This window comes from Balaenoptera ricei, chromosome 1, assembly GCF_028023285.1.
Source record: "Balaenoptera ricei isolate mBalRic1 chromosome 1, mBalRic1.hap2, whole genome shotgun sequence".
NCBI lineage: Eukaryota > Metazoa > Chordata > Mammalia > Artiodactyla > Balaenopteridae > Balaenoptera > Balaenoptera ricei.
The window spans coordinates 68,597,992-68,619,606 of record NC_082639.1 but is presented as its reverse complement, the minus strand read 5'-3'; the positions used below and the strand labels follow the sequence as shown (position 1 = coordinate 68,619,606).

Sequence of the window (21,615 nt, the reverse complement as noted above, 5' to 3'; positions counted from 1 at the left end):
TTTTCCTTAACTATCCCTAAGGAATTCTTGCCCTTGTAATACCCAGGACTTCCCCAAAAAAGATAATAATTCTGATTATAAGTAAATTAGACTGCTTTAATATAAATAACTATTGAGCCAAAGCATATTCATTTGAAAAAGACTTTGAAATTTGAAGAAGAGAGTTAAGAGAAAAAAGAGAGAAAAAAAAAAAAAACCCTGAAAACTATTTTCTGGAATTCTTTTTCTGTCTTTATTAATAGTCCTAACTTCTTCAGCTACCCAGAGAACTTTAGAATCATTTAGGAGCACCTGTATAAGACAACTTTGTTATTGACTTGCGCTAGTAAACATATTTGATCACTTTACTTTGGGAACATGGCTAGGATGGTTTGGAATTCAACTAATGAAAATCAGGCATGGGTTCATTAGAGGAAAAAGCTTTTTTTTACAGAAACAAAATGTAAGTCCTTTAGAAATACTTGTTCTTTTTAATTAACTTAAATCATATTGTCATCCAGAGATAAGTGAAACATTCTCCCTCCTTTATTTATCTCCAGCATTTCATTCTCTCCCAGTCTTCTCCTCTATAAGGAGAGAATTTTAAATACATGGTATCACTCTGGGGAGGTTGAGAGAGATGCTTAATAGCAGGTATGCTTGCTCCCCGCCAGGCACTATGTTAATTTCTGTGAATACAAAGATAAGTAAAATCCAAACTCTGTTTCTTAAAAGACTCACAATTTATTTAGAAAGCAGATAACTATGTAACCAGTTTATACTCAATGTGATTAGTACTTGCATAGAGTTTTAAATTAAGTGTTATGGATAAATAATAAGGGAATAGTTAATTTTGCTGAGGAGATATAGAAAGATGTCATATAAATTAAATTGTAAATAGTGCAGAAATACAAAGGGTGGTTTGCAATAGAGCATATGTTGGCCCACCACTGCTTAAGGTTGGCCTTTGCACTTGAGGTGTGACTGATCCTAGAAGGAACCATCAGTTAGATGTTGTCAGAGACAGAAAGTAAAACATGAATAGAAGCAGAGTCTCAAAGAGGCTGTCAGCAACCCTGGTTTGGGCCAAGTGTCTGAATCAAGGCAACTGATGTCGCATGCAGAGCTGGAACATTCCCACAATTGCATCTGAAAACAAAACATAAAAAGAGTGAAAACAAAGCACATATTGTAACATGGCTGTCAGCACTAGAACAGGCAGATGGGTACCAGCCATCCAACTGAGGTATAGCTTAGAGTTTTTCCAAAAGCTTGTGAGAGGAGCAGAACGGGGCCAGATCACCTGTTTACTCAAGAGGCAAATCCTCTAAGAAGTCATCTGCAGCCCGGAACATCTGCTTCAGTGCAGAGAGGATTAAAATGTCCTTTAAAGGATCCATCTCCCGCTCTGAAGCATAATTTTCAACCACCAAGATATTAGAAAGAGGAATGCCTAGCATCTTGTTGGCATTCTGTATCTGTGGAAAAATGAATTTAATAAGCATAAGTCTTATATCTGAAATTTGACTGATTTAAATATAATTCAAGAAACAGAAAAAGTAATGGCTTAATAAATTATTTTCTGAATATAATTATAATTCAGATCATTATTTTAAAGTGGGGTATAAACTTGAATCAACCAGGCAATTGATCCATTTCCTCATTTACCCATGAATATGTAGTGTGAGCGCACACACACACACACACACAGTACAACACTATTACAATACTATCTAGTTGCGAAAAGTATTCCTTACCTGGCTTTGAGAAATCATAGATTTATTCATCTTTAAGAAGTTGTCTTGAAGAACTTCATAGCAATTTTTCACTTTAGTAAACAATGCTACATGTGCTACACCTATATCAAAAAGATAAATCAGTTATTTTATATCATAAACAGCAGTGTATAAACAAGGTAATTAAATATGTGTGAAAACAGTACTCTGTAAGGTAAAGTTAAGATCAGGAGAATGCAATATCCCCAAGAAATCTCAATATGGGACTTGAAGTTCTTCTAACAGGAGAAATTATTTCTTCCAAAGTGAGAGATCATTTCTAAATGCAATTAAATTCACTGAGTTGCAATCAGCTACTATTCCATTCAAATAGTGTGTTTTAAAGTGGCCAGGGGGTAAAAGTGGTTGCTGAATCTTGAAGACTACAAAAGAACCCCAAGAAAGAGAAAGTGAGGAAGATTGTGTGTGAGCATTTATAAAAGCAAAGTACACTGATTTCACAGTTCTACTAAGGACCTCTTGCCTTTTCCCTCAAACCGCAGAGATCAGATGAGTCAATCACACTCGGCTTCTAACTGAATAAAAGTTCTGCTTTACTAATAACTGCTTCCCCAGGAAGGACAGAGGGGATATCCCTACAAACCCCAAAGACATAAAAAGAATAAGAAAATACTACAAACAACTCTACATGCATAAATTTGACAACTTAGAAGAAACAGACTAAAACTACACACTACAAACTACCACAACTCACCTAATATGAAATAGATAATTTTAATAACTCTAAAACTATTTTTAAATTGAATTTGTGGTTTTAAAAACTCCTGAAAAAGAAATCTTCAGGCCCAGATGGCTTTAGTGGAGAACTCTACCAGACATTTAAAAAGAAATTAATACCAGTTCTACACAATCTCTTCCAGAAAATGAAAGAGGAAGGAACACTTCCCAACTCATTTTATAACACCAATATTACCCTGAGACCAAAACCTGACAAAGACCACAGAAATTAAAAAAACAAACAAACAAAAAATAAAAACCCAACAACTACAGACCAATATTCCTCATAAATATAGAGGCAAAAATTCTTAATAAGATATTATCATACAGGATTCAGCAATACATAAAAAGAATTATGCACCATGAACACATGGGTTTTTTTCCTAGGGAGACAAAGTTGGCTTAAGATTCAAATTCAGTCAATATAATCCACGATACAAACAAGCTAAAGAGGAAAAAACTCCCATGATCATATCAATCTATGGAGAAAAACCATTTGGCAAAATTCAACACCCATTCATGATTTAAAAAAAAAAAAAACTCCTAGAGAAGTAGGAATAAAGAAGAACTTCCTCAACTTAATAAAGAACTATTATTAAAAACCCATAGTTGACATCATAGTGGTGAAACACTGGATACTTTCCTCCTAAGATCAGAAACAAGGCAAGGGTATCTGCTCTCACCACTATTATTCAACATAGTATTGGAAGTCCTAGCCAGGACAGTAAGACAAGCAAAGGAAATAAAACACATACAAATTGAAAAGGAAGACATAAAATTGTCCCCATCTGAGATGGCATGAAATCCTAAGAATTCAACAAAAAATCTTCCTAGAGCTAACAAACTATCAATATCCCACCAAGATTTTTTTTGTAGAAATAGACAAGGTAATTCTAAAATTCCCATGGAAATGTAAAGGCACTAGAATAGCTAAAACAATTTTGACAAATAAGAATAACGTGGGAGGAATTATTTTACGCACTTTAAGACCTATATTTTTATTATTATATAGCTACAGTCATAAAGACTGTGTGGTGTTGGTAGAAGAATGAACACATAGATCAAGGTAACAGAATACAGAACCCAGAAATAGATGCACAAAAGCAAGGACAATGAATTTTTGACAACAGTGCAAAAGCAATACAATGGAGCAATGATAATCTTTTCAACAAGTGGTGCCGGAGCAATTGAATATCCATAGGTAAAAATAAAATAAAATAAACTTTGACCTACACCTCACATCTTACACAAAAAGTGATTCAGAATTAATCATATATTCAAATGTAAAAAATAAGACTATAAAATTTTTAGAAGAAAACATAGAAAAAATTTGGGGACTTAAAGCTTGGTAAAGGATTTTAGACACAAAATGAAAAGCATGATCCTTAAAAGAAAAAAATTGATAAATTGGAGCTCACGAAAATTTTTAAAATTTAGTTTTGTGAAAGTCTCTGTTAAGATAATGAAAAGACAACTGAGCACTGGGAGAAACTATTTGCAAACCATATATCTGATAATTGACTCGTATCTAGAATTTATCGATCTCTTAAAACTCAACAGTGAAAAACCAAAGTGTCCAAATAGAAAATAGGTCAAAGACATGAAGAGATATTTCTCTGAGGAAGACACATACAAACAAATACGTACATTAAAAGGTGTTCAATGTAATTCATCATTAGGGCAATGCAAATTAAGACCATGATGAGCTATCACTATACACCTATTAGAAGAGTTAAATTTTTTTAAAATAGCAATAATGGCAAATACTAGCAAGAATACAGAGAAACTAGATCTCTCATATATTGTTAAAATATAAAATGTGCAGTAATTCTGAAGAGTTGTTTGGTGGTTTCTTAAAAAATTAAACACACACTTAGCATAGGACCCAACAATCACAATTTTGGGGAATTATCCCAGGAGAATGAAAACTTATGTCCCACAAAAACCTGCACACTAATATTCAAAGGAGCTTTATTTGCAATAGCCAAAAACCAGAAGTAATCAAAACGTCCTTTGATAAAGAATGGTTAAAACAACTGTGGAATATCTATACCATGGATTACTACTCAACAATAAAAAGGAATGAACAATTGATATACACAACAACTTTGATGGAATTCAAAGGATATTAGGCTGAGAGAAAAAAGCCAGTCTCAAATCAGACATACTGTTGGATTCCATTTGTATAACATTCTCAAAATGACAAAAGTATGGAGGTGGAGGAGAGATTAGTTGCTGCCAAGAACTATAGATGGTGAGGATTGGGGGATACCATGACAAAGACTTTGTGGTGATAGAGTAGTTCTGTATCTTGATTGTAGTGGCGGTTACACGAATCTACATGTGACAAAATGACAAAGCTATACCAAACATTATAAGAGTGTTATATCTCCCGATTTTAATCTTTCTGGTCTAGTCATATAATGTGGGGAGGTGACTCGCCTATCTAGCCACAGGAAAATCACACATGACAAAAAAAAACTATGGCCTTTCTAGTGTTTAAGTACTGAAGACTAGGATTTAGGGTCCTGCTTTCAATAAAGCCTTTGGATGATCTCCATCTGCTGTTGCCACCAACTAACCCAGGGCTCGGGAAATTGGATGAAGGGGGCATGGGACCTTGCTGTACTCTTTTTGCAATTTCTTGTGAATATATCATTATTTCCAAGTAAAAATATTTTAATAAGTACAATGAGACTCACCGCAGTTTAATACTTCTTTCTGAACTTGTTTGAACTTTGCCACCATTTTAGAGGAGAGATTGTCAATAGAGTTGATATCAAAGACATAAGCCACGCAGTGAATCCTGTCTTTCAGTGATGGAGAGGTGATGAAAGTAGGATGCTTGGGTGTAATTGGTTTATGGGGACTAAACTGTTATAGAAACATAAGGTAACATTTAGAGAGTCTCTGCTGAATTCTTTCAGACACAATTCATGTTTCAAACATGCCCACCACTAACCTCCAAGCCAAAACCTTCCCTTCCCCCCGATACTCCTTCCCCAGATTAGTTAGTAGCACGCCTTTCATACTTCCTCTCCACTGTTAGCATGGTGCCATTATGTCTTTTTTATAAAACAACACACTCCGTTGCTTTGGCAAAAATGGTGATTATAACTTAATTATCCATAATGGAAATATTTCAGAAAAGTACAAATAATGTTTTTTTAAAACCTAATTTCAAAACTCTTGCATACTTAAATGCACTAATTGAGAGAAAAGGCAAGAGAAAAATATATTGAAAATGCCATTTAAACTAAAACACTATAATTTCTTTTAATTTTACAGAAGAAAAAGAAACTAAAGTGAAAAAAATACCAAATTTTAAATTAACATCTCCTTACCACAAGACAATAATCTTTCCAGGGTTAAGAAAATAATTACAAAACATAATACAAGTCTGGGTTCATTATTTTTTTAACTCAATGTTGGACTGAATTGATTGACTCTGTGCTGTGAAAAATGAAGGTGCTCATATGTCTATGATTTCTCCCATTTCTCTGCCCTGCTCCTCCTCCCTGTATCTTTATGTCTTTTTAGATTGTGAGCTTCTTAAGGATAGGATTATGTTCATATTCAAAACTAGCATAGTATCTGACACAAATTTGGTTTTTAATCAACAGTTTTTAAATAAATAAGTGCATAGTTAAGGTTTCCAATCAAGCACAATTGAGAGGCAAAGGAGGTCACTGCTTAGAAACTGAGGCTGATTTTATTGTACCTAAAAGAAAGGTGATAATAATGGTTAACTTTTTGAGAACTTAGAGTACATCTTCTCATTTAATCTTCTTAGCCACCTATGAGATGAGCATTAGCATTATCTACATTTCACACACACATGAAAAAACTAAGACTTACAGAGACAAGTATGTAACTTGCTTATGGGTACACACCTAATTGGTGGCAGAGCCAACCTTTGAATCTAAGTATTTAAGTAGTGAAGCCTGATTACTTTCAGTATAACATCACACTTCAACAAAAAGTGGTTGTTTCAATATTTTGCCTAAGTGATTATTAAAGTGCAAGAGATTATACTACTGCTTTCCTACTATTTTACATCATTGTAAAGAATGATATAAACACAGCTCCTCCTGAACTTTCCCTGGAACCTATATGAGTAGAATCTTGCCTTTTGGCTATATTTCTTAATGCTATAGAAAATAAGAGCTGTTATCTACTTTCCTTACATGAATACTTATTAAAGTACAGCAGTGTTGGTTGGTGTTAAAACCACTTTATGACAGTTGAAACTGCCTGGGGTAAAAAGTCAATGAAAAGCATTGATGAAAATGATTTGAAATGTTTTAGACATTGAAGGATTCTTACCTGATATCTGTCTGGCACGCAGCCTTTTAAGATGTGGGGTATGTCAGCCACACATAAGCCTACTCCCTCTTTCTCATCCAGCCCCATGGAGTCACACAACATAAACGGCAGAGATTTACCATCTTTTCCATCTTTAACAGAATATATCCTATACTGTAAAACAAAACACAACAAGTATAAAAGTTCATTCTTCAAATAGCCTTCAAGACATGGCAATAGGAAAAATAGAAACTGGTTAATATTTTTAAACTGTGGTCCTCAAACATTTTGGTCTCAGGGTCAACTTAGACCCTTAAAAATTATTGAGGGTCCCAAAGTTATTTTATTCATGTGAGTTATATCTATTGACATGTAACATACTAGAAGTTAAAACAAAAAATTTGAAATATTTCTTAAATCATTTAAAAATACAATTATGACCCTGTTACATGTTAATTATCAATTTTACAAAAAAAAATTATTTTCCAAAAAAGTTATAGAAAAGAGTGGAATTGATTTACTTTTTGCAATTCTCTTTAATGTCTAAATTAATAGAAAAGAGCTGGATTCTCATATTTGCCTCTGCAGTCAATCTGTTGTGATATACTGCTTTGGTTGAAGTATATGAAAAAAATCTGGCCTCACACATACATGTAGTAGGCAAGGAGGGAGTATTTAACAGCTTTCAGAGAATTATGGACATTCCTCATTAATAATACATCAAAGCTGAACAAGTGATAATTTCTCAAAGATTAGCTGCAATGTGAAATTCATGACGTTTTCATACTATTACATTAAGTTCGTTGATCTATCTTACACTTTGAATATATCTTTTATCCATCCATGATTTTGTAACCTGATGCATTGGTCATTTGAAAATATTGGTTCACTGTCTTATCTGGATGGTCCAAATATTGGCACATTTCATTGTACAATATTAAAACATCATATTTGTTAATACCATCATAAATCTCATTAGATAAGTCTTTAAGTTCTTAAGTTTTCAAGCTCAAAGTGGTGGATACAAGTTTCCCAACGTTCTAATTTTTTCTTAAAAGCTCAAATGCTATCTTTGGTAACAAACACTGTGAGTTGCTGTCCTTGAAGTGACAGGCTCATTTCGTGCATTTTCCCCAAAAATGTCTACCAAATACCCAAGTATGACTCAGCAAGTCTTTCAGTTGTCTTTTCAATCAAAAATGTTACATGAGAAAAGTTCAGCTTACAACTCAGTTGCACCAGTGCCCTTGCTAGACAACCAGCATATTTTGACATGCATTAGGAGCACTTTATATGCACTTCCCATTTCATCACACAAAATTTTTAAATGATGTGCATTTAAAAGTTGAGTTTAAATAAAATCAATAATCGTTACTGATTCATCAAGGAAATTCTTAAGTGAAAGTGGCATTTTGTTTGTTTTTACTGCAAACTCAGTGGTAGGGAAGATTACAGTGACTGTAGTAGTGTTTGGTGCCATTGCTTGATTCATGCTAAGGTGCCAACAGATAAAATTATATTTGTTTGATCAATTCAAATGTTAATACACTAGAAAGAGCAAAAAGCATCTTAGTGTTTTAAAAACAGTTTTAAGCTCACAGATCCCCTAAAAGAGTTTCAGGGACTCTAAGGGGTCCACAAACCTCACTTTAAGAAGCACTACTTTAACAAAGCTTCTTTTCTAGACACACTCAATCTGATCCCAAGACTATTTTTCAGGAAAACTCTGAAAAAGCTTTATTTATTGGTCAAATACACTTCCAACATAGACACAACTATGGAAGATTTGGGAAGAATCACAAAGAAAAGGACTTCTCAGAGACACCAGACAATACTCTAATCACCATTCTCCCACTCTAAACGAGGAAGTGGAGAATACCCCTGTAGCCTATTGTAATTTGTGTTTTTGTTTGTTTTCAAATGTGTTAAGAAATAGTAGTTTCATTTAACCAGTTTTCACAGCTGAATATTTATTCTATAAAAACTTTACTGATGGTACATTTTATATATAGTTCAAACTACTGAACGAAAAAAGTAGGTCCCAAAGATGCAAAATTACTACACCAACCAATCCAAGGTAAAGGCAGATTTACACGCTGTACAGCTCTCCGAGGCCAGGAGGTGGTCAGTTTTAAGTATAAATGTCAAAACTGTACAAAATAAGGTTTTGATTTTATTTCATTCTTCATACATTCCATATGATTGCGAGCTCAGAATCCTACTGAATGGTAGGCATCTGGAATCAGGAATCAGTCCCCACTCCTGGCAGGAATGCGGGTGTCTATTTACACAGGGCATTCTTCAGACAGCAATCTGTACTTGGTATATTGTGTTGACATGAAAGCAGAGACCAAGAACATTAAACGTCGATATAAGGTAGTTCTTTCTCTTAAAAAGGAGTTTCTGCATTTAATAGTGTGCCAAAAGAATTTTAACTTATTAAATAAAATATATTCTAAGTGAACCTAAAAATTACACTTTATAAACATAAAAATACTTTTATTTTTGGTGTAATACACCAATCATATCTGCAAATAGAAAACCAAAACTGTATATAAAGTAGTAGTTTTCACCCAGCAACAAGAAGCACTTATGTAGTTATTTTTCAAAAGGGTCAGAAAAAACTAATTATATACCCACTAAGATTAACTTATAACTTAGATATCATACTTACCGCTATTCAGTGATTCACTAATACAGCAAAACAAGCTTTCCCCTAGAGAGAGTGGTTTCTTCCTGTCAACTGGGTAAGAATCGAACATATTTAAAAAAGAAGGGAGAATCAATTGACTTCTCAGCGTGAATCCTACATGCGTTTTAGTCTGGGGGTATGTTCATCAGTGGGTGTTTAATCAGAAGTACTTATCCTGAAAGATAAGTCTTCCCATTGATTTAGAATTTTCCATCTCTGAGGTTTTGTACCTTCTTGGAGACAAGGGCATGCCTCAGATTTTTCTGTATTTCTATTTGGGGCAGGGGAGGCGAGGCTGGCTAACACCTCTTTAGATTCTGTTTTCGAGAGGGTAAAAAACAAGGAAAACAAACATTATTCCAGACTTTTCTGACACCCAAACTAGGAAAACACACTTCTGTTTTATACAGTCCTAGCCAAAGATAACAAAAATTAGAGCCTCAAAGAGCAGCCCAGAGCTCTCCATTATACTTTTATACCTGTGTGTGTATTAAGTATAAAATAATGACGTTTGGACAAAGGAGCTTTGTAGTTATTTATTTTAAAGTTACAGTACTTAGAAACTCCTTGGTAATAAATTGCTTGGCTATTTCAAGTCCTGCTTCCAAGCGTGAGCGCCAAGTGAACGTGTTTCAGGCTGGGAGGGTGGGTCCGGGCCCCGGGGAGCCCCAGCCGCCCTGCGCCATGCGATTCCGGGGTCGTCTGGGGGCAGCCCGGCCGTCAGAGCTCGTCGATCTTCCTCTGCAGGTACTTGAGCATGGAGACCATGCCCTGGGCCGAGCCCCAGATCTGCTTCAGCACCTCGCACTCCCGCTCGTTGGCCTGCTCCAGCTCCAGCTTTCTGCTGCAGCGCACGAGGGCCTTGGATTCCACGAGCACAACCGGGTTGCAGGAGGCGAGCTCCTTAAGGCGGACCATGACTTCCCGGGTGAAGGTCCCGGGCCAGAACACCTGGGCGCCCAGGCCTTTGCCGCACGCCGCCTGCGCCGTCAGCTTCCGCCTGCTGAGCAGCGTTTCGTTCGCAGATGCTCCTCCCATTACCGTGGGAAACATAACGGTGGTACAGCCGTCTGGCCTCTGTCCGAAGATAGTAGCGGGTGTTCGGAACCGAGCCTTTTCATTGGCCCAAACCACGTCACAGAGAGGCAGTATGGACGCTCCTCGTCCAATGGCTGGGCCGTTTACGGCTGCAGTGATAGGCTTCTTAAACTGAATGAAAGCATTCACGAAGTTTCTGAAGGCCTCGGCCATCTTCGTGTTCTCCCTCTTCCGGTCGTCGGTCAGGCGCGCCGCCGGATGAAGTAGATGAAGTCGAGGACGCAGCAGAAGACGCCCAGGCGGCCGAGCAGCACCGGCTTGCTGTCTCGGTGGCGGCCGTGCTCTCGGCGCTCTGCACTTCCGCCCTCTCCTCTGGGTTGAGTGAGTTGTTCTGGGACGACTTCGTGGACAGCCGGATGTGGGTGAAGCCTTCCTGCTTCCGGACGACGATGTCCCTGTACCTGTAGGTGCTTTCCGTCTGCCTCACTGCCGCTGGTCGAAGGGCTGGTCTCGTCCATCGTCGATGAATTTCCTCCTCCCGGTCGTCACTCCCGTGACCGACGTCTGCAGGTTGGTGGTCTTGTTGGCTGTCAGCGCGTCCGTGAATGGGGAGGAACCTTTCCCCTTCACGGCTAGTCCCGTGGCCATGGCCGCAGTCAGGGGGCCGGACACCTGAGGCACCAGCGGGGGTATCCCGGGCCGGCCCCCCCATCCGCGGCCGCTCGGCGCCGGGGCCCGGCAGAGCCCCGACCGGCTTTGTGGCCGCCACCGCCAGCGCCACCGTGTCCTCCTGCCCTTGCTCGGCGGGGTCCAGTTTCTCGGGGCGCTCGTTCTGAAAGCCGTCCCCCGCGGTCCTGCTCTTGATAGGGCTCTTGGGCACGAGGATCTTTATGCCTGCCGTGGCCAGGTCCATGTTCTTCCGGTTCAAGAGGGACGGGGCTGGGTTCTTCCTGAACTTCTGGCCGGCGGCAAACAGCGGGCTGGTCTTGGGCTCGTGCTCTTTGCCGACCATTAGTGATTTAGGAGAGGCCTTGGAAAAGATGCTGTTGGTGGGTCTGGAAATCTGTTTCCTAGCATTGTTCGGGGAGGTCCGATTGGTTCTGGTGAAGGTGCCCTCCTTCTGCTTCTCGGTGTGGAGCCTGTTAAAATCGTGGATATACTTCTCTCGGTTCACCAGGTGCTGCTCCGGCTCCCAGGTGTTATCCCCACTGTCTTGGCCTTCCACCGAACCAAATACTCTGTCTTCCCTTTTTTGTTTTTCCTTTTGTCAACGATCCTTTCAACCTGATGTGAGTTAGTGGTGGAGACCAACATACACGAGTTTACTCCTTTTCCAAATTTATCCGAACGATTGGTATTCGACAGTCTGTACCACTCAAGATAAGACTCTTCAGATCAGGAGTTAAAGCCAGGCCACATCTCGGCAGAACAATGACTAATATCTTAAATTAGAGGTTATTTTCTTTCCCTGCTCAACAGCCCAACCAATCACTTATTCAGTTCTCCCAAGAATCTCAACCTATTGTCATTTGTGATGGAGTCAAAGCTCCCATTGCTCCATGAAATGCCTAGGAGCAATCCCACTGGAGATTTTGATCTAAGTGAATGGGGTTTACTGGTACCTCAACATGAAAGGAATTACATGAAGCATTAGAGTTAGATACTTAAAGTACATTATAAAATTTCAAGATCAATAGGCACATTCGTAGTGACATTAACCATTAACCTGTTTCCTTTACTTCAATTCTTCAGAAAGAAGGGTCTCTGAGCAATAAAATATTCCATTTCCTTCACAAATACTCTGTCCTGTTTTCCTTCAGTGTATATAGTATTTGCATTCTATTTGGAATTCAGGGCTTACATCTTCTCTTAAAGCAATGCCTTAGGAGTTTTCAGCATAAAAAGAAGGCAGAGAAATTCTGTCCTGATGAGTACCGCTATTATAGCATCTATCACATTGAATACTACTTATTTTTTTATTAATTGCATTGGTCCCTGAGATCCCTCAGTAAAGGGACCAAGTATTATTTGCCCTTAGGTCTCTATTGCAACACAGTATTTAGCAAACATAAACATTTCAATCAATGCTTAATGTCCTGATTTGCTGTTGTGGTATCTTGCCTTGGCTCCTAAGGCTAGGCTGATATATCATAATAAAGCCACTCAAGTGGATAGAATATAGCCAACATCAAGAAATAAGATGTGATTCTTGAAAGTCCTAGAAAATGCTTTCAGTTATTGAATGTGACACAAAACTAAAATGAGCTATTGCTGTCTTATGCTAAATTATGCATTGACAATGTACAACATATTCCCAATCAGAAGATAACAATATTAGACTATAGCAATCATAGAAAAACACAGCTTGATTATGAAATTTTCTATTAATTCCCTTTATTCTTTTTGTTTGTATGATAACATTGACAAGCACAGAATGGAAGTTTCTAGATAAATATTGCACTGTAATTGGTAGGTCTTTCAGGTAACATTTTTAAAAATGGTGTTAGTATTATACTTATTTCCTTAAATCTATTAATTTACAAATAAGATAGTCTTTATAGGAGCATTGATAGATTGATTTACCCCTGTGAAGGTTTAAATCGCTGTTTTGCTTCTCATGGTCATTTCTTATAAAATAATAATTGTAATCCATAAAACAAAATCCTCAGAAAATCCTGAAATAACTTACCTGTTCAGTAATGCTGGTGACATCAGACCCCACTATGGCTTGGTGAGTCAAATGGCCGTGGAAAATGGACTTCACTGAATTGAAAAAACTGGACTTTCCGGACCCCACTGGACCCAACAAGAGAATACGGATTTCTGAAACCAAGTCTGCATAGGGCCTGTAGGCTCTGAGGTCTGCTAAGAGACTATTTCTGTGCCTGTAAAAATGCAGTAGTTAAATACAACAGGCAAATTTCCATAAGGAAGAATACAATTTTCCTGGCGCTTTTCTTCCCTCTGAAAGGTATGGTTTAATGCTTACTTATTATTTTGATATTAACATCTGTCATATGACTTGAAAGGGTCTAAGGTTATACATTTTGTGCTTGAAGAAAATGCACTTACCTATATCTGACTAAGTTAAACATTAACCAGCAACCAAATCATTGCTAAACTGTTAGCCTTAGACCATATAAATCTAGTAAGAAATAACAGTAACACTGAAGATGAATTTTCAGTAAAAAGGTTATATTAAGGAGAAATAAAAATAAAATAAATGCAATGCAGGTGTTTATCTATAAACTGGGGAGAAGGGACTTTGTTTTTAAAATTCTCCGAGGTTCCTCGAAAACTTTATTCTCAAGGAAAGGATTCAGAGGAATTTTCTAAAATGGTCATCTTGACTCTGTCTGGAAAACTTTGAATGTAACAGGGCCAAAGTGAAACATGAAGTCAAATTGTCATCAGGTGGATCTTAAAAGTTTCAGTTGGTAGTGGTTTTGTTTTTGTTGCTGTTCTACATTGTCTTGAACACATTATGTCTGGAACACTATAACCGATTTTTATCACTCCAAGTGATACAATTTTTAATTTTACTATTTGTTCATGCCATTTATACAGTTGGTGAGTAATGAAATGAGTAATAGATAGTCCAAGAAACTAACTTACTGTGTGGCTCTTGTTATCCTGTTTATGTAGCCTGCAGCATCCTTAATTCCTAAAGGAAACAAACAGCATAATAATGTTTAAACTTGTCTAGTTTAATGTGGCCAAGTCTACCTTCTAAATAGGGTATTGAGTCTTCTTGCGTAACCCAGCTGAGCTGTTGGGTTAGGAGTTAGGGTCGGCAGCATAACGAGATGAAGAGGAGCTAAAATTTTCTTCTTTGTACATTAAGTCACTCTGCAAACTCATATAATTATGCCTAGAGGTCCTCGAGCTGACCCAAAACGTGTCACGTGTCAAAATACTGAGGCCTTCCCCCCACCCTTTCTCTCTCTCCATCTCCATCTCCACCTCTTCACTCACACTTCTCAACTTACTTTGATCAAAACTGCCTATTCTTTCTGGGTAATAACCCCATAACCTTTAGGCCTTCCAGGTTTCATTTTTGAGCTTATAAAAAATTTTGTGGCATGAAATTCAATTGTCTGTCTCCTTTTTCCTTGTTCACGTAGATTAATTATGACCTACCAAACACAAAGACTAGAACCAGAATGTAGGATTATCTAATTTAACATACCTTCCACTCGAAAAACTTCACATTCCAAAAATCGGGAGCCTAAGTCAGGATTTAGTCCTAATTTTTCCACTAAAAGTTTAGGTATAACAATGGTTCTCTTGTGTAAATCTAGAGATAAGTACTGAGCCTGAACGGGAGAAATAGGGAACTGAAATTCCAGTTGGTCATTGCTAATTTTCGATGTTGAATTTAAAAATGCAGCTGTCATTTCCATTGTTTTATTCTTTTGAAATGAAAAATAGATGGAAGTATTTAGCTTTCTAAAACTTTCAGAGATTTCAGGATAATGCCCAAGCATAAAGATACCAAAACTATTCTTGGGGTAATAAATCATTGTTACAGTGGATCCCTGACGAATGCACCTATCATGCATATTGCTAATTCTGTTTCCATGGACAGTAGACTTATAAAGAAGTATCAAAGAAACATTTCCAAGCAGCTTTTGAAGACTCTTTTCCTCATTCCATGTCAGTGTGGTTCTCACTGCCATTGTTCTGTATCTAGTGAGAAAAAAAATTAATAGTTTGAGAGAGTACTATAGCATTGTGGTTTCTGCTATACTAGTTCCAGTGAGTTATTTTTGCCTCTCGTCCACTTATTTGGATTTGGATTATAAGGCTATATATATAGTACACACATACACATATATACATATATATGCATATATATAAAACTATAGGTAGATATGAAAAAATAGATAATTTAGATATTTAAAATATCATTAATTTTTTAAGGTCAGTAGAAAAAAATAAACAGACTGGATTAAAAAAATAGAGAAAAATTAATGAATTAGAACAGGGATCAGCACACTTTTTCTTAATAACAGATAGTAAAAATTTTAGGCTAAGTGGGTCATAAGGTCTCTACCACAATGACTCAACTTTGCCAATGTAAGGCAAAAGCAGCCACAAACCATATTTAAACAAATGCACATGACAGTGTTCCAATAGAAGTTTTTCTACAAAAATAGATGGCTGGCACATAGGCCATAGTTTGCCAACCCATGAATTTGAAGATAGAAATGAGAAATTAATTCAGAAAACAGTGTACAAAGAAAGAAATTGAAACATGAGAGGATTAAATAGGGAGGTCCTAAGTGGCAAAATAGACCATTAGCCATCACACCAATTCTTTCAATAAGAAAAATTAGAAACACAGGATAAACTGTAAAACAGATATATTTGAAAGTATTAGAGAGAAAAAAAAGCAGTGAAGAATTGTGTTATTGGCTAAGATTTGGAAAAGAAGTGAAGACAGAGAGGTAAGCTTGGCATTTGATGCATCTGTCAACTTTAGAAGATGCTAAGAAGTTCAGCAAAGCTTTTGCTAGATTCATAGAGCTAGGGTAATATAGCACAACAAAGAGGGTGCCTTCACAACCCTCCCCGAGGCCATGCATAACAATTATGATGAGCTACAGAGAAGAAGCACCAGTGGACTGGGAGATAGACTTAATTTCATCTCTAGTCCTCTCAATCTATAATCAGATTAAGACAAATGAGGATTGCCAGTGTCTCTAGCTACAGGACAGATGCAATATAAACTTTGGATGAAGAGAACATTTTCTTAACTTTAAATTACCTCTACATTTTCTTGCTATTCAATGTCTCACACTCATCATAAACACAGGGGAGCAGACAAAACAACATGATAGAAAACCAAGAGAAAAAATAGAAAAGAAAATAGAAACAAATCCATACTGATCATGGAATTACCCATAGCAATTTTTAAATAACTAAGCTTGGTGTGTTCAAATAAGTTAAAGATAAGATTGAATGGTTGACAGTAAAATGGAAAAAAAAAATTTTAAGGAAATTCTGGACTTAAAAAAATATATCTGAAATTTAAAACTTGAAAGATACATTTAACTGAAGGTTAAACACACTTAAAAGGAAAAATTAGTTGGAAGAAACTATATCAAACTGAAACGAGACAAAAAGAAGAGGAAGAAAAACAAAGGACAAAAGAGACTAGAGGGTACAGTAAAATTAGCTAACATCTGTGCAACTAGAGTCTAAGAATGAGAGAAGGAAGGAATAGAACATATATTAAAATAGTCCTACAAAACTCAAAAAAGCAAATCTCAAAACATTTCAAAGCACTATAATTTTGAATAAGAATATAGGCTAGAAATCAGAAGAAAAAAAAAAGATCCCCTAATACATTAGAAAATAAAGAAATCTACTACTAAGAAATCTCTGGATCAAATAAGAAAATGAGATCTGGAAAATTTAATAAATGATAATAAAGTATTATTGTTGAAACTTGTGAAATGAAGCTAAAACATCCTGTAAAAAATGTATATAATTAAATGCATGTATTAGAAAAGAAGAAAGGCTGAAAATGAATTATATAAACTTCAACTTCACAACGTCAAGAAAAAAAGCCAATTAAACACAAAGAAAAAAGAAGAAATTAAATAATAAAAGTAAAAGCAAAAATTAATAAAGCAAAAATAAGTATACAAAGAGAAGATCAACAGAACCAAAGTTAGTTTTTAAAAAGAATAATAAGATGTGTAAAACATTGCTGATACTGATAAAGAAAAAAAGGTGGTGGGGTGACAATGTATCAAGGTCAAGAACATAGACAAGAACATGTATATATGCTACAAACAATAAAAATATTGTTTAAGCTGAACAATTTTTTAAAAATAAATTTGAAAATAGGCAAATTTGAAATGGACCAATTCTGAGAAAAACAAAACTTACCAAAACTGATATGAAAATAAATAGAAAATAATGAATAATCTCATAGCCATTAAAAAAAACAGAATTCATCATTAAAGACTTCCCACAAATAAAACTCAAGGATAAGTGGGTCCAATAGCTAAACCAAACTTTGAGGGATCAACTTTACAATCTTAAACACTTCAAGAGAATAATTTAGAGACCAACACATTACAATGGCATTATAAGCAAGGAAATTTGCAAACTAGTCTCACTCCTAAATACTGATGCAAAAATCCTCAGCAAAATATTAGCAAACCTAAAGAAAAAAGAAGTGAAGCAGATTTTTTATTTAAACCTCATTCGCAAGAGCAGCAAATAAAATAATGTTCCTAGGAGTAAATTTTTTTAAATATGCGAGCAACTTCTGAAGAGATAATTATATGAAGAATGTTATAAAGGACATGAAAAATGACCCAAATAAAAACCTACCCAACTTTCTTGGATGAGAAAAGCCTTCTTAAAAACGATATCAATTCTTCCAAAATTTATCTTTCAGTTCAGTGCAAGCTCGATCAAAAGCCCAAAAACATTCTTTCCATTGAATGTAAGAAGATGATCTGAAAGTTCACATTCTATTTCAAGGAGCAAAGAAGAGCCAAGAGAGTTTTGAGGAAAAACAAGTTGAGACATATAAAATTATGATAATTAGGAGAATGTGAGAGTGGCACTAAGATAGTCAAGAGCCCTGAGACTGACCAACTTTCATAGCCAGGGTCCCCTAGAAAACAAAGCTTAAGGCCGAGTTTACATGCAGAGGCTTTATTGTGGGGTTCAAATCCAGAGAAATAAACATGAGGTAAAGCAGAACGTGAAATCGAGGACTTGACCAAATACAAAGTTGACACAACTGATTACTCAGCTTGGAGAGCAAGTAATAGCTCTATAGGAAAAAAATTTTAATTAAATCATATGATCCTCATAATCTCATAACATCCTTAAAAGTAAATTCCAGTTGATGTGAGGCACTAAATGTGCAAAGTTTTAGAAGGAAATGCTGGAGAGTATCATTATGACCTCTGTATTGGGAAGGATTTCTAAAATAAGATACTAAAAGTACAAACTATAAAGGAAAGAAAGATAAATTTGACTACATTAAAACTTAAGTTTTTCTTACAATAAAAGATACAACAATGCAACTTTAAAACACATTTATCCTGCAAATATTATCCAACGTATAAATAAGAAAACCACAAACAACCTAATAGAAAAGTAATCAAAGTATGTGAACAGGAAATTCACGGATGAAGTAACTCAAATGGGCTATAAACATATGAAAAAATGTTCAGTAGTTCTAGTGACAAGGAACTGTAAATTAAACAATAATGAGATATCATTTCACATCAAACAAAAGTCCAGTGATACTAACAGTTGACCAGGACATAGAAATTCAAGAATACTTACATTGTCCTGATGGGCACGCAACATTTTGGAAAGCAAGTATATGCATAGCAGCATCGTTTATGGTGATGTTAGAAGATTGGATGTACAAATTTTGGCATATTCATACAAGGAAATACTAAAGGGCATTGAAGTGACTGAACTAGACCTATTTGTATCAACATGGATAAAGCTCAAAGAATTAATTGGAAAAAAGCAAGTTGAGAATGAGACTCTTAGTATGATACCATAAATAAACTGTTAATACAAAAAGCAATACTAGAGATCATTTTAGATACATACATATATACAGTTAAAGCATAAAAACAAGCATGATGATAATTTATACCAAAGTCTGGGTAGTGTTCCCCTCTGGGAAGGAAGAGAAGGGAAGATAATGTAGGAGAGACTCTTAGATAATTTCAACAGGATCTGTAATGCTTTGGTTTTCAAGGGAAAAAAACCAAACCATTCTAATTAAATAAAGCAAATCATTCTAAAAATCAGATAGAACTGTATAAGATTACAGTAGAGTTCATTTATTCTCTATAGTTCCCTGTTTTTGAAATATTCATTAAAAAACAAAACCAGTGAAAGAGAAAACATGATCATTAGCAGTGATTTCACTCTGAAACTTTTTTCAAAGAAAGAAAAACAGGCAACTTTCTTCGCACACAGCTAGGAAACATTGGATGGCAGCAAGTTACTTACCTGTTTTTCAGAGTTGGACGAGGCTTAAACTGCTCCCTCTGATTTATGGAACAGCCACAATTGGGACACTGAAGGTTCTGCTGAGATCAGTGGTTTCCTGTTCATAAGAAAGGAAAGTGAAACTCAAAGCAGCAAACCATCAGGAGACAGCAAGCCACCTGCTGTTAAGTTTCTTTTTCTCTAATGAAAAAGAGACAGGAAACAATAAAACAAACAAAAAAAAGATTCCTGTTGAGCACATGAAAAAGATCTTTGGTCCCCTCTGCAACCCACATCTAGGCATGCATGAAATGGCAATTATTAATTAAAAATTGTGATAAAACTAATAGTTAATAATTTCTTGTGCATATAACTATGTCTTTGGCACTGTGCACCTACCTGCATTTTCCTAGTTTCTGATCAAAACAATCTCATACAGTAAACACTATTAGCATCCCTATTTCTCAGAGTATGAAAATAAAAGTTAAGGACATTAAGAGACTTTGCCCAAAGTAATGGAGCTGATAGAGTGGTGCAGCCAGCTGGTATTCAAAACCCAGACTCTCTGCACTGGAACAAACAGGTTATGATTTGGCTTTTCCTGAATGCATACATAAGGCAGTGTGCAGCCTCTTTTCCTGTTTCCTGCGTATACATTCATTCATTCAATACAGACTTAGATCCTGGGAAGGAAAATGTTGAGTAAGATAAAACCACTGCCCTCAGGGACCATGCTGTGTACTCAGGGAGAGAGTCGGGTACACAGACAAATATGTTAGTGTGCCGAGGGCTACAAGTGGAATAAGAACGAGATTGTCTGGGGACCAGGATGACGGTGGCCTCACCCAGTCTTAGGGCATTAGGAAAAAGCTTGCTAGAAGATCAAAGTTTAGACTGAGACATGAATTACAAGGAAGAAGTGAAGCAAGAGAGAGCACAGTGTTATGAGACCTCCAATTATTTCAGTCTGTCTGGAATGGAGTGACAACATCAGATTGGCAGGCAATGAGGCTAGGGAGGTGATCAGGGTTTTAAAAGATGCAGACGTAGAGAATGGACTTGAGGACACAGAGAGGGGGCAGGGTAAGCTGGGACGAAGTGAGAGAGTGGCATGTAGTTATATACACTACCAAATGTAAAATAGATAGCTAGTGGGAAGCAGCCACATAGCACAGGGAGATCAGCTCAGTGCTTTGTGACCACCTAGAGGGGTGGGATAGGGAGGGTGGGAGGGAGACACAGGAGGGAGGAGATATGGGGATATATGTATATGTATAGCTGATTGACTTTGTTATAAAGCAGAAACTAACACACCGTTGTAAAGCAATTATACTCCAATAAAGATGTTAAAAAAAATAAAATAAAATGTACAAAGTAAAAAATATATATACACACCTGGGGGGGAAAAAGTCTTATTTAAATTGAATTTTTATCAGTAAGACAACATTCACACTCCAAAAGCAGGGGGTGGCATGGTCAAAATTGAATGTCTTAGAAAGAAAAGTGTATTTGTTGTTTCTTGCTTTGTAACAAATACCATAAACCTAGAGGCTTTGAAACAACTCACATTTATTATGGCACAGTTTTTCCATGGATCAGGAGACCAGCATGGCTCAACTGGATTCTCTCTTCAGGGTCTCTCACTCAAGGTGTTGGCCAGGAGTGGTCTCATCTTTCTCTGGGAAAGCTCTTTCGGATTACAGCAGAATTCAGTTCCTAGAAAGTGTAAGACTGAAGTCCCCTGTTCTTTGCTGGCTGCCAGCCTGAGGCCACTCTCAGCTCCAAGAGGATGCTCCCAGTTCCTTGCCAATGGTCTCACTCATCTGAGGCTTACAGGACATGGTGGCAACAGAATCCTCCAAGGCCAGCAGCAGAATCTCCCTCGTGTCAAATCTCCTTCAGAGAGAGCCCCTTTCTTTTAAGGGTTTACCTGATTGCATCAAGCCCACCCACTGAAGATAATCTCTCTTTTAAAGCCAATAAATTAATCATGGAAATGATATCCCATCATTTTCAGATCTCTCACACTCAAGGGTAGAGAGTTACACAAGGACGTAGGTCATGGGGGGGGGGCATCATAGATTTTTGACTATCACAAAG

At 36.7% G+C, this 21,615-nt stretch overlaps 1 protein-coding gene and 1 pseudogene across 2 annotated transcripts; both read right to left on the bottom strand.

Annotated features, from left to right (window-relative positions):
- Positions 1–509: 509 nt before the first annotated feature.
- On the bottom strand, positions 510–19,664 carry IFI44L (interferon induced protein 44 like). 2 transcript variants are annotated; one of them, XM_059925031.1, is made up of 9 exons: positions 19,537–19,664; positions 14,717–15,216; positions 14,143–14,191; positions 13,217–13,412; positions 6,819–6,971; positions 5,195–5,366; positions 1,737–1,837; positions 1,283–1,457; positions 1,041–1,128 (listed from the first exon to the last, which is right to left on the bottom strand). In XM_059925031.1, exons 2-8 carry the CDS (start codon positions 15,204–15,206, stop codon positions 1,287–1,289), a joined length of 1,332 nt encoding a protein of 443 aa, XP_059781014.1. In that variant the 5' UTR covers positions 15,207–15,216; positions 19,537–19,664; the 3' UTR covers positions 1,041–1,128; positions 1,283–1,286. The 2 variants fall into 2 exon arrangements, with proteins under 2 accessions (XP_059781024.1, XP_059781014.1); XM_059925041.1 differs by lacking the exon at positions 1,283–1,457 and having other exon boundaries at positions 510–1,128; positions 19,537–19,663.
- On the bottom strand, positions 9,442–12,704 carry LOC132350392 (chromodomain Y-like protein; annotated as a pseudogene).
- Positions 19,665–21,615: the final 1,951 nt, after the last annotated feature.